Here is a 22890-nt window from a genome sequence, read left to right as displayed (position 1 = left end):
GAAGCACACAGTCCCGGCACTCCACAAGCCTGACCCGCTACTGGGAAGAAAACACAATTTTAAAAGAAAAGCTAGAGACTATGGTATTATAAATAGTAAAGTACAACTTCCAGAATGCATGTTTTTCAATGCCATTTCCCCCTTCAAGTGGATTACAAAATAAGTTTACACAGTCTTCAAGAGCATTTATTTACATTTAGTTTTAAAAGAAATACCACTTTGTTCCTTGAAAAGTTTTTATAGGCCTTTTTCGGCCATCACTGGGTCTGCGGAGCGGCCACCATGAAGTTCAATCCGTTTGTGACCTCTGACCGGAGCAAGAACCGCAAAAGGCATTTCAACGCCCCTTCCCACATTCGCAGGAAGATTATGTCGTCCCCTCTTTCCAAAGAGCTGCGGCAGAAGTACAACGTCCGGTCCATGCCCATCCGGAAGGACGACCAAGTACAGGTCGTGCGGGAACACTACAAAGGTCAGCAAATTGGAAAAGCAGTCCAGGTCTACAGGAAGAAATATGTCATCTACATCGAACGGGTACAGCGAGAGAAGGCGAACGGCACCACCGTCCACGTGGGCACCCACCCCAGCAAGGTGGTTATCACTAGACTAAAACTGGACAAAGACGCAAAAAGATCCGCGAACGCAAAGCCAAATCTCGCCAAGTAGGAAAGGAAAAGGGCAAATACAAGGAAGAAACGCTGGAGAAGATGCAGGAATAAAGTAATCTTACATATGACATGAAATAAAAACTGTTAAAATGATAACAAAAAAAAAAAGAAAAGTTTTTATAGTTAATTTTTGACAAATCAGTTTTTTTTCCCCCTATTAAAATAGGTGCCTATACATCCTCCTCGTGGGTCTTTGGAGCGAGTCTTTGCAAGTCGAAAGGGCAGCTTTGTAAAGCATATGCCTCTCCTACCTCTGCTTGCTCCTCCTGTAGCACTGCGTGCCCCAGCCTGGGCCCAAAGCTAAACCCCCTGCTGCCCAACTGTGGTCCCGCTGAATGGAGGTTTCCAAGCACGCGCCCACCCAGGGTAAGGCCAACACCGCAACAAGCAAGAAATGAAAAGGAACAAGGAGAGAAAGATAAATGCATATTGGCAAAATTCTTCAAAAAAAAAAAAAAGTGCACCAGGAAGAAGGGACAGGATGGCAACTGAGTCTGTGACAGCAGCTGTCTGACACTTTATTCAAAGCTCGATGGCTTTCGCGGAAGGCCACTCACTTCTTTTTTACTAGGGAAGTGTGTTAGTGACACATTTGCCAAGAATCCACTAATCTCAAAGTCTCTGGACAGTCAAGTAATGATTTAACAACTAGTATATATACTGGAGTTTTAAAAAAAAGCAGAAATCTGAAAGTTTAGAAGAGAGAAATCACCTCTAGGTGGAGAAACTGGAAAAGTCTGTGAAGGATGGTATATTTCAGAAAAGTCTGAACGGCAGTTATATATATGCATATTCTATTACAGGTCACGTATAATAAAACAAATACACAGCTAAGTGAGACAGAATAAGTTATTTAAAAAAGTTGAAAAGTTGAAGTAGAAAAAAATAGAAGTAGGCGAGATAACACCAGGAATTAGGATAAGATAAAAGCAAAACCCATCTTCTACTCAATATCAGTATTGGCAAAAAAAAAAAAATAAAATAAAAAAAATTGAAATACCTGAATTGCAATTTAAAAAACTTTTTTACAAGAATGTGTTCCTTATGAAATACTTATTTGATCTCCCTACCTCGTAATTAAGTAAAGTTTATTTTTTTAATGTTTTATTTATTTTTGAGACAGAGAAGAGACAAGGAGGGGCAGAGAGAGAGATAAGGAGACACAGAATCTGAAGCAGGTTCCATCCAGGCTCTGAGCTAGCTGTCAGCACAGAGCCCGATGGTGGGGCTTGAACCCACGAACGTGAGATCATGACCAGAGCTGAAGTTGGAGGCTTAACCAATTGAGCCCCCCCAGGCGCCCCTAATTAAATAAAGTTTAAACTCATGTCCATACTTGAAGCTTATTTTTGTCTTAATACAGTAGGTTCTACTTGTCTGAAATGAAATCTCACCATATTCTTTCTTTTTTCTTTTTTTTTTTTAATGTTTATTTAGTTTTTGACAGAGAGAGGGGCAGACAGAGAGGGAGAGAGAGGGGGAGGGAGACAAAAAGGGAAAGACAGAGAGGGAGAGAGAGAATCCCAAGCAGGCTCCACACTGTCAGCGCAGAGCCTGATGTGGGGCTCAATCTCACAAATCATGAGACCATGACCTGAGCCAAAATCAAGAGACACTTAACTGACTGAGCCACCCAGGTCCTCCTGTCTTTGTCTTTCACTTAAAAATAATCTCTAAGAGTGAGACAACCTTCATGATACCTATGATGGATACTGGGAGTCTGACTACTTCAGATCCTAAACAGCTAAGTAATTTTAAGAAGTACATTAAGAATCATTTAGACCTCCCTGATCTTGTTCTTTTATAGAAAACAGGCTATACTATTAAGACAAGGAATGTGTGACCAAACAGCGGTAATGATGGGAACCCCTAACTACGGTTCATTTTTAACCCACGTTTTGGTACTGTCAACCCTTAAATTCTCTCACTCTATAGACCTCAGTCTGCCAACCAGCAAAGTGGGAGCCAAGAGCAGACTGCAAAACTGGAGAGCCTGGTAAGTTCTACTCCTTGATTTACAAAATGCATGTGGTAGTGGTGATGATTTGCATTTATGTGATGATTTAAAAGGTGCATATTTTTCATACATTTGCAAAACATGTATTAAGTGCCTACTGTGTCAGGCGCTGCAGGAGCTGGACTCGTCAAGGTGTGCAAAGATCTAACTGGGGAGACGGACGTGTAAACCAGTGACCACAGCGCAGTGGGAGTGTGATAAGGACAGCTGCAAGAGCCAGCGCAGCTCCGCGGTTAAGAGCGCAAACTCTGAGGCACTAGAAATCTAGCTCTGACACATTTCAGAGCGAAGTGGCCCTTGGTCAAATTACTTAACCTCTCTATGCCTCATGTTTTGCACCTGCAAAATGAAGATAATAACTGTGTCTACCTCAAGGTATGCTGCTGGGATGAAATGAATAAGCAGAAATGCCGCAGTAAGCACTATTCTGTGTTTTCTGAATAAACACCATCACCTGCACATGTAACGTACAGAGGCAGTGTGGGAAAAGGAGGTGACCGGCCGGGGTAAAGGCGGGCGGACCTGCTACGGGAAGTGTCCGAGACGAGAGAAAGCTGGAGCTGGTTTTGAAGGACAAGCAGAAGTCGGACAGATGGAGAAGGGAAGTAGGCAAGCTGCATGCAAGAAACTCAACATGAGAAAGACAGGAATGAAACCACAGAGGGTTTTGTTTATCTTCTTTAAGCCTCGTTGCCCTGCAGTGACCAGGACTGCCGCGCTGAGGCTCAGCTTCGTAACTCGCCCTCTGTCGTTGCCGGACACGTGGTCCAACAAGGGCTGCAATCCTGGTGATCTAACTCCTCGCCCCCGTCTGCCAACCGTCCCCTGGTGTGCTCTGACAATTATTTCAAAAGATGTATTTAGGCCTTGAACAACAACAACAACAAAATACCTCTAATGACACAAAGCAAAAAAATAAAATAAAATGTCAGACTGGTAGTCAAGGGTGGGAGTTTGACCCTTCGCTGGTGAAGGCCCACTTCCCAGCATGAGACCTCCCACAGACACATCTCAGGTCTTGGGGCGCCTCATCTGCACTTGGGTCCCACTTTGGGTCCCCCAGGGGCCGATCTGACAAAGGAAAGGTTTAGACTATGCCTCAGTCCATTTCCTTGCAACACGACTGTTACGTTTTCAGCGGATGAAACCTGAAGAAATCTGTAGACTTTAAACTTAGGTGTGTGAAGTGGGAGTCAGAGACACAAAAGGGACAGTAAAAAAAAGTTCTGAGTCACAAGATCAGCAGCCTATTATAAATGTCCTTCATTTCCAAGGGTAAGCACAGAACAGACCCAGGAAGCGCTAGAAAAGCTACCGACACAACGTGTAAAAATCAACTTTACAACAAACAATAGCTCAAATGACACAGATTACTGGCCATATTTTAGATCGATATTCTGAAGTGTTCCCAGCGGCCTGAATACAGGTGAAAAATACAACTAACTTAGTTTTTTTAAATATTTATTTTGAGAGAGAGTATGCAAGAGCGAACAGAGAAAAGGGCAGAGAGAGATGGAGAGAGAGAGAGAATCCCAAGCAGACTCCATGCTGTCAGTGCAGAGCCTGAGGTGCGGCTTGAACTCCCAAATCGTGAGATTATGACCTGAGCTGAAACCAAGAGTCAGACGCTTAACCTACTGAGCCAACAACTAATTTTAATGTAATCTCACCTAATAAGATGTCCTATGTCGATTCTTTTTGAAGCAGTCTCTCTAATCCATTACCTGTACAAAATGCAATTGAGAAACGCCTTTCCCCTTAGTTTCAGACAAAGCTTTTACAAAAATAAACTTTCACTGTCGTGTTTTACACCTGCATTTAACTGCCAGTGTGTTTCTTCAATAATACACAGGAGAAGCCAGGAGAAAGAGGACAAAGCATGGCACTTCTCCTAAGGGACTCCCTAATTACCTTCAAACATCCACAGTCTCCACATTTCCATTCAAGACAATAAAAACTAATGTGCATTACTCATCACAGTGGCTGAAGCAATCTTCACTTTTACCAATAGGCCCTGAGGGCCAGAGAAGAAATCAAGCAGGTTCCACTGCCAGGCCTGGATGGTCACACGGCATATTCAAACCATCTTTCCATTATTCAACTCACACACATCACCTACAGACAGGAGAATATAACTTAAACAAAGGCGTTCTTAAGAGTACGAGTTTTGTATTACTGCTATCTTTTCCCTTGAAATCTGACAACGTTCTGGCTGCAGGAATGCTCAAATAAAATTCTGCACCCTTAAAAATACATACCCACATACCCACAAGATGCAGAATCTTGGAAAGTCTCAGCCTTGACCAAAATTGCTTTACAGAATGAAGCTAGTTAATGCACTAGTCCATCTTTAAAATGGCTATCGGTGTGAGTACCCTGATCATTTTTTTAAAAGTTTATTTCTGTTTCTTTTTTTGGGGGGGAGAGGGTAGGCAGAGAGAATCCCAAGTCGGTTCTGTGCTGTCGGTCCAGAGCCTGACGCAAGGCTCAATCTCGTGATCATTACCTGAGCCAAAACTAATAGTTAGATGATTGACTGAACCACCCAGGTGCCCCAGTACCCTGATCAATATAAAATTCAGAGACTTAAAGGCCCTATAAATCTTTCTTGTTCCCATTGTGGCTGCCTATAATGTTAGCCATTATGGAGGCCTATATGGATGACTAGACCATTGTGAATCTGAATGAAAAACTGACTCAGAAGATGAAAATAATGGAGAAAGGCCCTCATTACATTCCTATAATTTACAGAAATAAAAATCAGATATTCCAGATGTGTAAACAACATCAGTAAATATCAGAATTTACCAAAAGACAAAGGATCCTTACTGTTTTCTAATTAACTGTTCACACTTCAAAAACTAACCCTTGTGGAAAAAAGTTTAACTGAAATAATCTTAAACCAACAGGTATAAACAAAGTCTAACACAAAAGTACCTGACGACAGATGGGAAGTTTTAACTCAGCCGTAACAGACCCAAAACCTGGCTGACGGGAAGAGACACTCTCATTCTGCCTGCATTTTCCTTCCCATAAGTCTGTATGTTGCTCTTCTTAGCAGCAATTTTTAAACTTCTGAGGATTTCTGGAAAATTAAAAATCTTCCCCAGAAAAACGAACACACCAAATTTCACATGCCATTTTAAGGAGTTTGCCCATTTCCAGAAACCCATCCATGGGGCCCCCAGAGGTCCAAAGACCCCAAGCTAAGACTTCATATCATAGAGCAGATTTCCTCTTCCTGATATGTAAAATCTATGTAGAGGAGGTTTATAAATTATTTTTTTCTCCTCTTCCTACCCATTCTCTCGATCTCTACAGTGTATCCACCATCATAGTGGATTAGCAGCTGGATGGAAGAACGATGAGTAACAGCAGTAAGTGCAGAATTAAAGATCTTGTATTAATCCCGATATGATACTTAACCAGGTATATGACTCTGGACAAAGCCGCTGACGTCACTCAATCTCAATGCGTCCCCTGGAAGACTAGAATAAGAGTACCCACACCTACCTAATTGGATAACACAGGCAAGGTTCCCAGTACATGGAGGGCTTTCGGTGCGGGCTCCTTTCTCCTTATTTTAGAAACCTTTCCTTAAAGAAGTTACAAACTATAGGTGACCGAGTAGAGATATATGTAATTTTAGAGTTTGTTGTGCACGTTTTTCTATAGTGAACATGAGGTAAATGAAGATGAAAAAGGGCAAAAGACAGAGAAGGGAAAGAAGTTTTAAAAATGAAATGGGCTAATTCTCAACAAGAACCAAACTATGGATAGAGTCCAAGTGTCCACTGATCGATGGATGGATAAAGAAGATGTGGTATATATATACAATGGAATATTAGCCATCAAAAAGAATGAAACCTTACCATTTGCAGTGATGTGGATGGCGCTAGAATGTATTATGCTAAGTGAAATAAGTCAATCAGAGAAAGAAAAATACTATGGGATTTCACTCATACGTGGGATTTAAGAAACAAAACAGATGAACATATGGAAGGGGGTGGGGAGAGAAGGGAAACAAACCACAAGAGACTCTTAATGATGGAGAACAAACTATAGGTTGGTGGAGAGAGGTGGGCGGGGGTTGGCCTAGATGGGGGATGGGTACTAAGGAGGGCACCTGTTGTGATGAGTGCTGGGTGTTATACATAAGTGATGAACCACTGAATTCTACTCTGGAAACCAATATTGCACTGTATTTTGACTAAAATGTTATAAACAAACAAATAAAATTAAAAAAAAAATGAAATGGGCTAAGCAGACACATGAAAGAAAAGACGCTCACCATCGCTCATCAAAAAGCACCCTCTCGCACTGGGGACAGAAACACAAACAGCTGCCACCACGTTGGAAACCAGAGTGGCAGTTCCTCAAAGAGCTACACCCAGAGTTACCATATGACCCAGCAATTTCACTCTTAGGTATGAGCTTAAGAGAACTGAAAATCAATGTTCATATAAAAACTGGCCCATAAATGTCCACAGCATGACTCAGCACAGCCCCCAAGCACAAACGATCCAAATATACATGAACTGATGTACATGCGCACAATGGACTGTCATCAGTCAAAACAAGGAATGAAATACTGAGACACGGTGTGACATGGATGAATCCTGAAAACATGTAATGCTAAGCAAAAGAACCACACACAAAAGGGAATCACTATCTGATGCCGCTGACATGAAATGGTCAGAGTAAGCAAATCCATGGAGACAGAAAGTCAATTAGCGACTCACAGGAGCTGGGAAGGGGGGAGCAGGGAGGACTGGCTCATGGGTTCCAGGTTTCTTTCTGGGTGACGCAAATGTTCTGGAATTAGATATTAGTGATGGTCGCACAACCTCATGAATATACTAAAAACCACTGAACTGTATTTTTTAGCTTTTTTTCATGTTTACTTATTTTGTGGGAGAGAGAGACAAAGTATGAGCAGGGAAGGGGGAGGAGAGTGGGAGACAAAGAATCACAAAAGCGATCTGAAAAATAAGATTATCTGAAAATTATGATAGTTTACATGAAAAGGACACTCCTGGATGAGCGGCTCGGCCATAAGCTAAGAGCTGGGCTCTAACTTACGGTGCAAGGAGACGGAGCGGAAGTGAAGCCAGGCTCTGCAGGCTCCACGGGCTCTTCCGTACCGCTGGGCAGGCCACTTCGCCTTTTCAAGCCCTCAGTTTCCTCAGCCATGAAATCAAGGGATTCCCTTCCAAGACTCACAGTCACTATTTGTGTTGATTATTTGTTTCCATTCTTTTGCCTAACGCATCTGGTCACCCACTACCACGTCGTTCCCAACCTTTCCAAGACGAAGTGCTGTCATACACCCCCCTCTGCACCCCCAGTGCCCCAGCCACGTCCCCACAGAGCACTGCTTTTTAAATACTGTCTCAGAATTTGCATTTAGATCACACTTTTTAAAAAATCTCTTACCAAATATAAAAAGGAGCCTTTCATAAGTTTTTGGTAGAACTGTCCCGCTTTACCATAATTTCCATTTGATTTCTGAGCATTAAAATTAGCTTATCTCAGGTTGGGAACACTTGTTAAGGGACTATATTATGAATACGGTCTTGAAATAAGTATGATACTAAATGAGATCAAGCCCACAACATGGCCTATGGTATGAGGTTAGCTTTTTTTCCAAAACGGGGTCCACCACACTTCCTCAGGGTGGAGAGAGACATGACCACACTTAACACCCTTCCTTGGGTGATTCCGTTAGTCCTCTGCCTTGCTTGGTAAGAAAGCCTTTAAGGCAACATGCCCAACAGGATGTGGAAGAAATCCATGAGGCCTCGGATGCCTCAGACGTCCAGAAGCCGCTGCTACCTTTTCCCCTTTACGTTAATGGTCCTCTCTGTTTGTTCGTCTTTCAACGTAAGGTGCAGGCTGAGTGCGACAAAACCAGGTAACATTGCCGCGACTGTGTCAAAATTAAAGGCAAAAGGGCCCAACCAGCCCAGCGGCGGCATACGTGGCGGCTGTCCTCAGTAGAGGTGCCCTGCGTCGGAGGCTGGCCGGCAGACCCGCCCTCCCTCTGGGGAAGCACAGCTGAACACAGAGCAGCGGATTACCAGGGTTCGGGTTTTATCCTCGCCACACTGAGTTACAGTTTTGAATCTTCAGCATATCACAGTCTTAGAAGTGAGGGGACTCTGTTTACGAAAACTCACTCAAACACAACTTTATTTATGAGTGCCCAGATCTCCTATTTTCATCCAAAGAAGAGAAATTGCTTGTTAGCATTTTGATTTTTTTTTTCTGATTATAAAGGTGACCCTTATAGTTCAAAAGGTTTATACGCTAAGCATTCTCTGTGCAATTCTCACTCTACTCTTCATTTACAAGCGTTGACTATCATCTACTTGCAAAGCCCCAAGAGTCTAATGTAAGGAGAAGATATGTATTTACTCATTCCTTCAAAGAATGACTGTGTTGGCCCTAACCTTCGCAAGCTTAAAATGTGCTTGAAGAGCAAGAACTATACACAAAAAATGAGTCACGGTTGTCAAATAAAACAAATGGTATTTTTTTTTAGTTTACTCATTTTGAGAAAGAGAGCACAAGCGTGGGGGAGGTGCAGAGAGAGAGGAAAAGAAAGAGAATCCCAAGCAGGCTCTGAGCTGTCAGCACAGAGCCCAAGGTGGGGCTCGAACCCACAAACCATGAGGTCATGATCTGAACCAAAATCAAGAGTCAAATGCCCAACTGACTAAGTCACCCAGGTGCCCCAATTGTTCTTTCTTTTTTTTTTTTAATGTTTTATTTATTTTTGAGAGAGGGAGAGAGAGCGTGAGCAGGGGAGGGTCAGAGAGAGAGGGAGACACAGAATCTGAAGACAGGCTCCAGGCTCTGAGCTAGCTGTCAGCACAGAGCCTGACGCGGGGCCTGAACCCATGAACTGTGAGATCATGACCTGAGCTGAAGCCAGATGCTCAACTGACTGAGCCCCCCAGGCACTCCATAAAAAGGGCAAGAAAGATGTAGAATGCACAGGCTATGGAAGGCCATGGGCAGAGCATAAGATCGGAGCTAGGTCCTGACGAATGGGAGGGGCATGAAAAGGCAGAGAGGAAATGGAACGACAGGTGGAGGAGTGCGCTACGCAAGTAAATCTGCCACCAGGAATACGAATGGTATATTCCAGGAGCGATGAAGATACATGCAGGCCTCGCCAAAGGAGTCTTGCTGGGGACCAGGAGGTGATACAGTTATAAATACAGAGCAGGGACAGAAAATGGAGGGTTCCCATTGCAGAGCTGAGAAATACATGCATGACTGAAGGTGGCAGAGAGGGCCAAAAAGGGAGAAATCAACAGAATATGCTCCTTAGATGTGATGGATAAACAAAAAACATGATCAAAGATGATTCAGACCACCTGAATTTCCATTCTTAGAGCTGAGAGGAAAACACAGGTGGGGATAGGCAAAATAAAAAACATAAACAAGACAATCAGCCTCAAATTCAAAGAGTACTCTCTCACACAGTAACTAGAGAACTTGTGAAATACTGCTAAAATTCCTTTCCAGTGACAACCACTGCCAAAAAATTAAGTCCAAACTTCCTTCAGACTGGACCCCTCACCTTGCTGCTCTAATCTCCTTTCCCTCCACAACCCTCCAACTAGCCCTATGTATCAGCTTTAGGGTCCAATGTTCCCTGAGCATCGAAGAAGTTCTCTACGCCAGTCATCAGTGTCTCCTGCCCCAGCAGCCAAGAATGCCTTATCTCCCTCCCTAACGACTGAATCTTGCTAAGTTTTTAATATTCAGTTCAAGCTCCACTTATTCTTCCTGAAATTCCGCAGCCCCAACACTTCTGTATTTATACTGTACCACCACTACTTCTAGTATACCTATTCATTCTGCTTCGTCTAAAAAGTGCTTATATGTCCATATTCCCAATGCCAGTGACTAGTTTACAGGCGGGCCATGACCAAGTTTTGATTAGTGAGATTTAAGTGGAAGCCAGCTTGGGAAGCTTCTGAGAAAGACTGCCAAACTCTTAAAAAAATATATTAGTATTAACCACCACCTGCTGGATGTCGTCTTGTCTGGATATGATGCCTGGAACAGAGGTGCCCATCTTGCGGCCAAGATGGAGATGGATAAGGGACAAAGACACTTCCAAGATGACAGAGCGGAAAGGTGGAAAGAATGTGGGTCCTTGATGATGTCTCTAAACCACAGTCTTAAACCAATCCTAGACTGAGGCATCTTGTTACTTCTAACGGTACGTTTTCTCTATTTTAAAGTCACTTTGAATTAGATTTTCTATCAGTTGACACCCAAAGCATCCTCCTTGATACAGTCCTGTTTAAGATGCAAATCAGACACCTAAGGACCGAAGTCAAGGGTGGAGGGGCAGGGGGTGGCTAGGCCTGGAGCTGAGTATTCCGGAGCCATCAGCATACAGAAAGAATTTAAATTTGGGGGCAGGGACGACAGGGCAAATAGACAAAAAAAAGGAAGCAGTGGGGCACCTCAGGGCAGAGGAGAAAGAGCCAACAAACAGGAGACGAGAAATTCACACAGAGGTAAAAGGAAACACTACACCGCTCAGCACAGACTCTGTGAGATAAACACGTTTTTCTCAAGAAAGAACTGGTCGGCTGTAGCAAATGCTGCTAAAACACTGAGCAAAGAGAGAAAACTGACCGCCGAATTTAGTGGCTGAACCATTCCCTAACCTGAAGGGCCCCCTGTCCTTCCTCGAGCCTCCTCCTCCCTGGACAAACAGCAGCCCCGAGTTAATGAGTACACCTGCTTGGGGCTGAGGCCTGGGCCGGGTTCTGGAGCTCTCCCCACCCCATCCCCCCAGCCACGGGGCCTCCTCAACCAGCTGGCTAAGGTGTGACGGAGGGTGAAGCTGGGGTGGGAGTCCCAGGCAGGGAGAAGGGCTGACTTTGGTTTTTAAAGGTGGGGGAGACCTGAGTGTGTCCGAAAGCTCATGGGACGGAACACCTCTTGCCACAAAGGATCTATTACAAGAACACACCTTGCAAATCATCCGAGTGGGAGGAGAGTTTGTTTAGGAGAAAAATATGATAAAGCCTCAATCTGAAGCTCTACCTCGCTTCGGAACATATCAGCCAAAAGAAAAAAGATGGCACGTTATGAAAAGCAGTAATAGTGAGCGGTGAATGAAAAGTGCCCGGTTCTCCCGGTGATGCCACGAGACCAGTCCAACACTGAAACACACACTCACAATACAAAACCACAGAAGTCCGGCCAGCTACACGCCAAGCCCATCTATAATATGGCTACCGAAACCTGTTTGGAGCAGCCTCCTAAAACACTGTCCGTCTTCCATCCTTTCTCAAATCGGAAGTTTTTTTTTTTTTCTTTTGGGCTTCTTGGAAGAAATATGTTGCCTAGAGATGAGCCTTCTACAAACTTGTGTGCAACAACCACATAAGAAAATATTAAAACATTTTCATGTTCGCTTCAGGAAACTCTAAAATTTCAAACCACTCCAAGTTAAAATACGACCACTTCAAAGAATCAGGGATAATCTCAAAGTTAAGACCAAAACATGCTTTTGATACAAACCACTGCATGTTAGAGAAACAGTAACCTAGTTTCATTTTGAGTGTAGTGTTTGTTGCCCTCAAGGGACCTGCAACTTTCGAGCAAGACTGTTTCATTAAATGCCAGAAAATAGGTAAAAAGCACAGGGGGAGATTTTTCAATACATCTTCCTGCTTCATCAACTCAGCTCAACTCTTCAGGTTAAGAAAGACCCAATCCTTATGAACACACATACACACACACACACACACACACACACACACTTGTTAGTTTACTGATGACCTAATACTAAAATTTTAATTCTAGACTACAGAACATGTAGCATTTTAACAATCTGCTGGGGGGGGGGGGAGGGAAAAACCCTCAGCATCACATAAAAGTTATTTCTCCACATAGAATTCTTAATTGCCTTTCCCCAAAATATGATTCTCCACACTGAACTGTGAATGACTGTGCATGTTTGAGGGGGACAAAAATCCCAGACATCCAAGTTTCTTTATGAACAACCTATTTTAAGACACTATTTGCTCTTAAGCTCCAGAGAAGTTACTTTTAAGGTATAAAATAAATTAATTAGTAACAATACACACTTTAAGAGATTTATAGTTTAACTGTGCTGGAATGTCTGAAAAAACGAACCTCTGAACAGCAAGGGCCCTGAGCGCAAGAGGAAGTGAACTGACTCCTGGTTTTGCAGACAGAACGAATAGGTGGAGGAACATTCATGTGGGGAGGGAGATTTTTATACAATGTTTCTTAACCTAAAGAAAACCGCAGCTCTTCACAATACACATACTATAAATAGATGTAATTAAAAAACTGAATAAATCTGTATTTGCTTGCTTGTATTGTTTTTTAAGTAAGTTTTGTCTCCCGCTGTCAAGATAACCAAGCCAACATGACCAAGCAGGTTGCCCATCAGAGGCTTGAGGACACATGACTGACTGTAATTCCCCTTCACCTGTTTATGTTGAAGGAAAGATTTTAGTTATAATGTGGACTTTGACTCCGCGTAGACTTCCTTTAGCACAAAGAGTTTTCGCAGAAGTTCACATCAATGCAAATTTTCTGCCACTAATTTTGGCAACACCTTTAAGAAACGTGGCTAGAGAGGCCAGAGATAGTTGTGATCACAGAAACATTGTTCAAGTAATCACTCCTTCCTTCCTCAGCTCCTCCCCACTCGAAAACCACATTTATCTAAGACTCAACAAAGTTCCTGTCAGATAAGTACTAGTCTCTTTTATAAATGGAAAACACTAAGGCCCACTGGCTGAAAGGTGAGTCAGAGGATTCTGAAAGGGCAAGGACTAGTTGAATATATAACTGCTCTGCTCTTTTCTCCCTTTAAAATCCAACCAGAAGATAGAGGACTTTTTTTTAAGTGGAGGGGAGGGGTGGTGATAATGAGATTACCTAGATTTTCTACTGTTTTCATAACGAACATGTATTAGTTCTATAACGAACAAAACAACTAATTCTAAACTTAAAAAATAAATGAATTGGGGGCACCTGAGTGGCTCAGTGGATTAAGCATCTGACTTCGGCTCAGGTCGTGATCTCACAGTTGGTGAGTCTGAGCCCCAAGTCTGGCTCTGTGCGGACAGCTTGCTTCAGATTCTGTGTCTCCCTCTCTTCTTCTCGGCCCACCCCCTCAAGAATAAACATTAAAAAAATTTTTTTAATAAATAAATGAATGAATTCATCACATCCATTCAGATTCAGTGTGTAGGATCATTCAGATGCAAGGGTTAATGACAGAAAGTTGGGGGTAAAGGCGTAATCATAATTTAACTAAGCTTAACAAACACTTAAAATCTACACCAACCCTCCAAATACAAGCAGTCAACAAATACTTAGCTGAGCACCAACTGCATGTGAGGTGCTACAGACGTAACGGTGAACATAACAGATATGATCCCTGATCTCAGGAGGCTTACGGATACTGTCAGTTAGTTTATAAATAGGGTAAGCATATGTTCGATGTCGCCGGGGAAGTCCTGGTTTACCGGTTTCTCTCCAAGTAGTTATTAATAACGCCCCTCTCCCACATCTCCCAGTCTGGACAATAAATTCTATGGTCACCTATTTATGCAAAAACAAACTACTCTTCCTACATGGCAACAGGTTTGTAAAATGTGTATCATTTCAAGGTTTTATCTTTCTTTTTGAATCCATGTATTCCTTTGTATTACACATTAAATTTTCTTGAGTTACAAAATGTAATTTATTTTAAACATTCATCTCACTTTGTTTTATGATTTCACGTTATACAATGAAATCAATAACTTGCTTTCATCAAGGAAGAAGCCAAAATCCAATGTTATCACATCAAAAAACAAATAAATAAAATGAATAAAAAAATAAAAACTTTAAAGACTATAAACTCCTCGAGGGCAGGAAGTTCTTTTCAAAACACTACTTCAAAATTCTAACCTGTGTTTAACTCAGTACTGAGAGCCCACTGTGGTTTTCAGATATTTCCTGCTAAAAGAAAAGAGGACAGGAAATGCATAAATCTGGAACTTGTTGTCATAATGAAAAGCAAGGAAGCCATCAAAGGCTACCAGGGCTGTGTCAAAAGACTCAGGAGCTAGCCTGATAAGCTCCTAATGGGAAAAGATAGAGCAATTCAGAATCAGCAAGGATTAACAACATTAGTGGACTGAAACACATCAAATATGCTTAAAGCCATTGGTTACCTTTAGAGCTTGCTAAGAGCACCAACTCATTCTTTGGAAAACTGGTAAGTAAAAGGCAAGAGTCAATATAGCCATTCCTATCAGGTCTGTAGCTTAAAGAAACTAGATCCTCGTTGAGGGGAAATTTCTTTTCATAGAGGTATTTCAGCTAACAGTTGAAGAAGAAATTATAGCATTAGATATCATTTTGCAAACCCTTAATGAACTGATACAGGCAAACATCATCAATGGCTGATAACAGTACCAAAAAAGAAACAACCAATACTATATGTCTTGTGACAGAATTATATGCCAGCGCCTATTAAATAGTCTTGCCCCACACCCACAAGAAAAATTGAACCTGGGGCGCCTTGGTTAGGCATCTGACTTCGGCTCAGGTCATGATCTCAGAGTTTGTGGGTTCGAGCCCCACACTGGGCTCTGTGCTGACAGCTCAGGGCCTGGAGCCTGCTTCAGATGCTGTGTCTCCCTCTCTCTCTGCCCCTCCCCTGCTCGCACTCTTTCTTTCTCTCCTTCAAAAGTAAATAAACATTAAAAAAATTTTAATAGAAAAAAAGAAAAAGAAAAATTGAACTGTAATCTGATCAGGCCTGTAGATCTAAAAACAAATTTATAAAAAGTAAAAGGGACTGCAGAACACGTTAAATGACACCACATGGATGCAATCACCAAAATTCAGACTAAAACTGCAAGGGGGAAAAAAAGAAAAAAAAAAGGAAGGATCACCTATAGATTAAACAGACTAAACAGACACTTTAACTAATCACTCTTCTTTGGACCATAATTCAACATTCTAGCCTATGTCTGTTGAAAAAACAAATTGAAAAAACAAGTATGAGTTACCTGAGAAATATAAACACTGACTAAATACTTAGTGATGTTCAGAAAGTTTTTTAATGTAATAATGGTACTGGAGTTGTCTTTTTAAGAAAGAATTCTTATATTTATAAATAATAAGATATGATATCTAGAGTTTTTTTTAAAGCAATCTCTGCACCCAACATGGGGCTTGAACTCACAACCTAAAGATCAAGAGTCAGATGCTCTGCCAACTGAGTCAGCCAGGTGCCCCGAGAGTTGCTTCCAAGTATCTGGAGAAGGAAGTATAGTGAGGGCAAATATACATACATATATGTGTGTGTGTGTGTGTGTGTGTGTGTATGAATATGAATATATACATGAAACAAGACTGGCCATGTATAGGTAATTGTTGAAGTAGGGAGATGAATATATTAGATTTCTTTTTTTTAATTTGAGAATTTCTATAACATAAAAAGGTTTTATTCAAAGGTAGCCTTACCTCCTTCTAGAGACCAAAACCAGTATCATAACTTAGAAACACACAGAACCCTAATCTGACAATGTAGAAAAAAAATATAACAACAACTACCATGAAATCGAAATTAACATTCTGATCTAAGGAAGGAATTATAGAGAAAGTAAGACAGTGTGAAAATCCCTTCATATTAGGACTACTGTATATTTCATTTTCTCTGCATACAACTTAAATGCATATCTCTAAAAACTGAAATGTAGGCAATGTGATATGTTTCTGATTTAATAAAACCTTAATTCCAAATCCGCTCACACACACTGATCAAATATAAAGGAACAGTGAAGCATGACGGAAGTAACACAGCTGCCTGGGAGGCTCACCACTCAGTCAAGATTAGAACCGAACCTTCTAGACAGGAGCCACTACTGGATTTAGCTTTTAATTTTTCAAGGACAGAACACTAAAACCAAAAACTTCTCTTGCCTTTAAGTGAAACTGTGTAGATCAGGCTGCAGGAAAGGTCTGAGATCTATACTGCTTGAGGGTACAGCCAATGTTCCCATAGGGACTGGCATTCAAACAGTGTCATACATGGTCCCTGGCTGATGCACTACATACCAAATTCTGTCACCTTTGTATATACGGGTCCAACTAAAAGGCCATGATGCAAACATAGTACACGCACGTTTACAGAGACTCAGGTGTGAGCAGAAGATCATTTTAGATGGTTTTCTAAATCTGCTGTCCTGTGAGGTGACCAGGATTCCCTTCTTATTCAGTGCTGTGGAGGTGATGTCAACTGTGTGCACAAAAAAATATAATAACAAGTACAATTGAAGCTAAATTAATTGTAGTATTTCTGACACATTTCACTGCATGAAAATCAGACGTAAGGGAGCCGTGGCTCTGAACCGTTAACTAAAAACCCATGTCCTCCATTCCTGGTTTGCTCCCTCCATCCTCTGTCACCAAATATCATGTATCCTCAAGTCTAAGCTGCAGATTTGTTTCGATAAAGAAGGCTACATATTTTACCTCTGTTCTCGGAAGCTAGTGATCTTAAGTTTGTATTTTGTGGTCAGGGCTGTGGAAGGTCCAAACGAATCAGCTATGGTCTCTGACTGAGGCTCTAAACCTTGTGTTCATTTCTGGCTGCTCCCCCTACCCTTTACCCCACTCTCTCAGGAGCCAGCAAGTCCCCATTTTACAAACTGCCCTGTCCTCTCTGTTCCAACTGCTAACACAACCTCCCAGTTCAGGCCCTAATTTACAGGTTATAACAGCCTTTCTGATGCCCTCTTTCTAAGCACTCTCCACAGAGATCTTCTAAACCACATTTTCGTAAAGAATGTGGATCGTGTAACTCCCCAGATGCAAAATCTTTACTGGTTTCTAAAGCCTTGGAATAAACTACAATTTCTCAGCACAGCATTACAAAAGCCCTGAGCCAAACTGACTTTTTCAGGGTTTTTTTTTTTTAATGTTTTATTTATTTTTGAGAGAGAGAGAGAGAGAGAAAGCGTGAACAGGGGAGGGTCAGAAAGAGAGGGAGATACAGAATCCGAAGACAGGCTCCAGGCTCTGAGCAGTCAGCACAGAGCCTGATGCAGGGCTCGAACCCATGAACCGTGAGATCATGACCTGAGCCGAAGCCAGATGCTTAACCGACTGAGCCACCCAGGCACCCCTGACTTTTTCAGTTTTAGCTCCCAAAGGCCTCCTGTCCCACCTAACATCCTTGTACGATTTTCCAAATACACCTTGACATTTTTTCTACCTCTAGATCTTTGATTATGTAATTTTTTCCAGTGACTGAAAACATGGCTGCTTCCCCACCACTCAAGTATAAAATCCTAGCCATCTCTTAAGACCTCGCTCAAATGTACCTTCCTCTTGAAGCTTTTCTTGACAACATTTTTGTTTCCTAGAATGCTTAAGAGGACTTAAAAAAAAAAATATATATATATATAAATAAAAGAAATGTGGCATGTTGATGGAGAGAACACTCAAGAATTCCACTTATTCTGGAAGAAAAATCCACATCTAGTTTAATGTTGCCAGTTCCTACCTCCTCTTCCATAAACAGAACAGTTCCAAGGAGTAATTCATATTAATAGGAGTTAGATGCCATAGTTTGCCTCAGGAGGGATTCTCTGCATTAGCAAGTGTAGAGTCAAAGATACCCAAACACTTCCCTATCTGCAATGATATTCTGCCTCAAGGCCAGCACCTTTTTCTCCTTCAGGAGCCACCTAATACTTAAAATTCTCTCCAAGCCAGTCATTATGGACATTATAGGCAGAGTAGACTGGTGACCACTACTTGTGATTAAGAGACAAGTTAATTTTCCAGTAAACAAAAGATGGCTATTTTTTTCATGTGCTCCTGGAGACCGAAACTTATAACTATATGGAAAGGAGACTCTGTGCAAGAGTTCCACTCATCCATGTTATATATATTTCTTTATTTTTAAAGTTTATTTATTTTGAGAAAGAGTCAGAAAGCAAGCGCACTAGTGAGGTAAAGGCAGAGAGGGGGGAGAAAATCCCAAGCAGGCTCCACACCGTCAGTGCAAGCCCGACACGGGGCTCGAACACACAAACTGTGAGATCGTAACCAGAGCCAAAATCGAGAGTCAGATGCTTAACTGACTGAGCCATCCAGGTACCTCATATTTCTATATGGAACACAGACAGAGAAAAAAAATCTTCAACTTTACCCTAAAATGGCCTTGGGCAGAACTGTCTGTAAATGTCAAAAGCTAACCTTCAGAGATTCTAAAGTTAAAGACCACTTACGGGCGCCTGGGTGGCTCGGTGGAGTGTCCGGCTTCAGCTCAGGTCATGATCTCACGGTTCGTGGGCTTGAGCCCTGCGTCAGGTTCTGTGCTGACAGCTAGCTCAGAGCCTGGAGCCTGCTTCTGATTCTGTGTCTCTCTTTCTCTGACCCTCCCCTAACATGCTCTTTCTCTCTCTCAAAAATAAACTAAAAATAAATAAATAAATAAATAAATAAATAAATAAATAAAGACACCTTAAATGTGTCTAAATACAGACCCAGACCCATTATATATGGGGCATAAAATGTATGACTAAAATTAATCTGTGAACAGATATTCAAGCTCATTTAAGCATAGATTTCAAAAGCCTGATTTAGGATGTTTCCAAAGAGAAAAAGTAAAGTTGTTGAAGAACTATTGAACTCTGAATTAAATATGGAGTTGATGGTAATATATCAATGTTGTCTCCTCAGTTTATGTAAGACTTTAACATGGTTATGTAAGAATTTAACAATAAAGGGAACTGGATGAGGAGCATACAAATACCCTTCCTGCAATTTTTCTGAAACCCTAAACTTATTCCAAAACTTTAAAATTATTTAAAAATTTTTAATTGTTTTTACATTTATTTATTATTGAGATACAGAGAGAGACAGGGCATGAATGGGGAAGGGGCAGAGAGAAAGAGGGAGACACAGAATCTGAAGCAGGCTCCAGGCTCTGAGCTAGTGGTCAGCACAGAGCCTGACGCGGGGCTCGAACCCGCAAACCGTGAGATCATGACCTGAGCTGAAGTCAGTCGCTCAACCAACTGAGCCACCCAGGCACTCCTAAAAAAAATTTTTAAAGAGAATTTATTGGACTAACACAAATTAAATTATTTAGAATCACTTTGGTTAAAAGATTTCTTTTGGGTTAACAAGAGCAGGTTGCTTTATCAGTTTATTTTTCTCCAAAGTCATTTTTAAACTTCGTGTTTTTAAGCTTTGATGTTTTTAAACATTCTCAGGTTTACTTGGCTAAGACTGTCAATTAGCAAATGGGCTGGTTTTTTTCCAGCAGGATCCATGTACAGACATGTGTACATATGATTTATGGCTTTAATCCCGAACTGCTAATGCCAGGATAGCCTGACAGAGGTGTGACATGACCTGTCACAGCACATTATCTACGTATGCAGTGGCCTTCCTTAGCGGGGTTCCGTGCCATTTTCCTAAGCGTGAAGTGGGCACACTTTTGGACCTGGCCATCAAAGAGTTCACGTGAGAAGATTATGCATTCGCTGTGGCATTATTTATTATAACAAAAAACTCGAAACATAAGTAACGGTACAGACACTGGCATACTACGTAGCCGTCCACATTAGATATATATTTACATTAACACATCAGGAAAAAAAACACTAAGGAGCAGGGTGTCATCTCATTAACGTAAAACCATGTCCTTAGGAGCATATCTGTGCACAGTCATACTGGGAGATGTCTCAGGCTGGAGTAAGGATGGGGTAGGAGATCTTTTCTTCCTTGTATTTTTCTGTAATTCTTAACTAGTTTTAAATAAGCATGTATAACTTTTTAGAAAAATAATGAAGCTACTCTTTTTAATGCTATATAGAGGCAATTTGTCTACGACTCAAAAAAATCATTAAGGACAAGTAGCTAAATAGGTCATCTTTTTTAAAAAGTGGTCCTCTGGGCACCTGGGTGGCTCCATTGGTTAAGTGCCTGACTCTTGATTTCAGATCAGGTCATGATCTCAGCTTCCTGGGACAAAGCCCCAAGTTGGGCTCCGTGGTGGGCATGGGGCTTAAGATGCTCTCCCTTCCTTCCTTTCTCCCTCCCTCCCTCTCCCTCTCTATGCCCCTGCTCACACACCCATGCACTCTCTCTCTCCCTCTCTCTCCTTAGGAGAAGAAGAAGAAGAAGGAGAAGGAGAACGAGAACAAGAACAAGAAGAAAATGGCAAAGTATTTGCTATCAAATTTTGCAAACTGTAACCCTAGAAAGCTAAGAAATAGTTACAATATAAAAATATCCAACATTAGCCAAAAGATTATAAGTTGCCAATGTTAGCTGTAACGTTAGCTATATAACTGTTTCTTACAAGTGTGACACACACCATCACAATATTATGTTTAGCTCCAAAGACTGACTATAGTTATAAATATCAAGTAATTTCGTATCGATTCTATTTATAAATATGTATACTGCTTGCAGTATTCTTACTAGCTCCAAAGAGTGGTCACTAGACTTTTCTGCAAAAGCAAACACAAACCTGTCCTCTTGTCAATTGATCATAGAGCTGGGCCTCCCACCCAGATTCTGGTCATAAGGCTCAAAATGATGGCTAAAATTTTTTAAATGTTGCTCATATCCAGAACTGGGACTCATGTGTTTCTGGTGGGGATGCAAAGGAGAACATTCATGCTGGGAAACTGACATACACCCTACATGACCCAGCAATCTGGTTCCTAGGTTTTCGCTCTGGAGAAATGAAAACTTATATTCGCTCGGAAATCTGTGGGTGAATGTTTATAGAGGCTTTGCTTATAGTCACCAGAACCTGGAAACAATCCAAATGTCCTTCAACAGGTGAATGGAAAAACAATCTGAGATCCATCCACACAATAGAATATTACTTGGCAATAAAAAGGAACAGAATGTTGATACAAAAACTAGGGTGAATCTCAATGGCAGTATGCTGAAAGAAGTGGGTCTCAAAGGGTTACACACGGTATGATCCCATTTATACAATATTCTCCACGAGAGAATAGACTCATGATGTACAACGGACCAATGGCTGCCAGGGATGGAGGCTGGGGGAGTGCACAAAGGCAAAAGGGCTGTGGCAGGAGTGTTTGTTTCCAGGAGATGGAACTGTTCCGTCTCCCGACTGTGGCAGCAGTTACAGCCGTCCGTAACATGTACCAATATTCACAGAACTGTACACATAACCAGAGTGTCAATTTCACTGTACATTAATTTAAAAATTAAAACAAATGCCTTCCACAGCCTCTGGGTTCTAGAAGCCAGAAATATTTATGGATTTTTAAATTCTGGGTTTTTTTAACTTCAGTTTTTAATTAGCAAAATAAAATGATTTAATGGGCCCTTTCTTATAAAATCTCATGGCCAAGGAAAGAACACATTTAACTTGGCAAGCTACATAACCCCACTTAGTCTCAATTTCCCTGCTGGTAAAATGGGGGTAATAAATACACTACCTCAAAGGGTTATATGAGGATTAAATAGCAAGTGCTTTGTAAAGGTGGATAAGTAACAAAAATACAGACATTATATATAACTCCAGGTACAGAAATGAAAGACAATGCCAACCAAGTAACTTTTAAGTTTTTATCCTTCTGGAGAACTAGGTTCTGATAAGTGCTTTTCAGAGAGTGCAGTCTGTGAAACACCGTTCGACCCTGGAGCCTGATTTTCACCCAGAAGTAAACATTCACTACTGAGTCCCTGCTGTTTATTCTGTAACCATCTACATAAGCCAATTATTGCCTAAACCAGGCTCTGCTTTAAAGAAAGTTATACTATATAGTTAAAAATATATTTCTATATGGGGCCCCAGGTGGCTCAGTCAGTTAAGTGTCTGACTTCAGCTCAGGTCATGATATCACGGTTCGTGGGTTCAAGCCCTGTGTCGGGCTCTGTGCTGACAGCTCAGAGCCTGGAGCCTGCTTCTGATTCTGTATCTCTGTCTCTCTCTCTGCCCCTCCCCTACTTCTGTGCAAGCATATCGATATCTCTCTCTCTCAAAAATAAAAACACTTAAGAGAATTAAAAAAAATCTTTCTATATATTCGTTAATCCCCTCAGTTCTGCCTAACTTAATAAGCAGGTAGACATCACATTGTGCTTGTGCGTGTGTGTGTAGACTAAGCAACTGTATGTGTACTA

The 22890-nt window shown here is 41.5% G+C and overlaps 1 protein-coding gene across 1 annotated transcript; it reads left to right on the top strand.

Moving 5' to 3' along the window:
• The first annotated feature begins 249 nt into the window (after positions 1-249).
• LOC115282325 (60S ribosomal protein L26-like) lies at positions 250-759 on the top strand. The gene is given in 2 exon segments (XM_029928296.1): positions 250-622; positions 625-759. Coding segments are annotated over 2 exon segments (435 nt in total). The 5' UTR covers positions 250-282; the 3' UTR covers positions 720-759.
• The last annotated feature ends 22131 nt before the right edge of the window (positions 760-22890 follow it).

This window comes from Suricata suricatta, chromosome 17 (genome assembly GCF_006229205.1).
Source record: "Suricata suricatta isolate VVHF042 chromosome 17, meerkat_22Aug2017_6uvM2_HiC, whole genome shotgun sequence".
Lineage (NCBI taxonomy): Eukaryota > Metazoa > Chordata > Mammalia > Carnivora > Herpestidae > Suricata > Suricata suricatta.
Note: the sequence above shows the minus strand (reverse complement) of the source record. Positions and strands in the feature narration are given on the sequence as shown.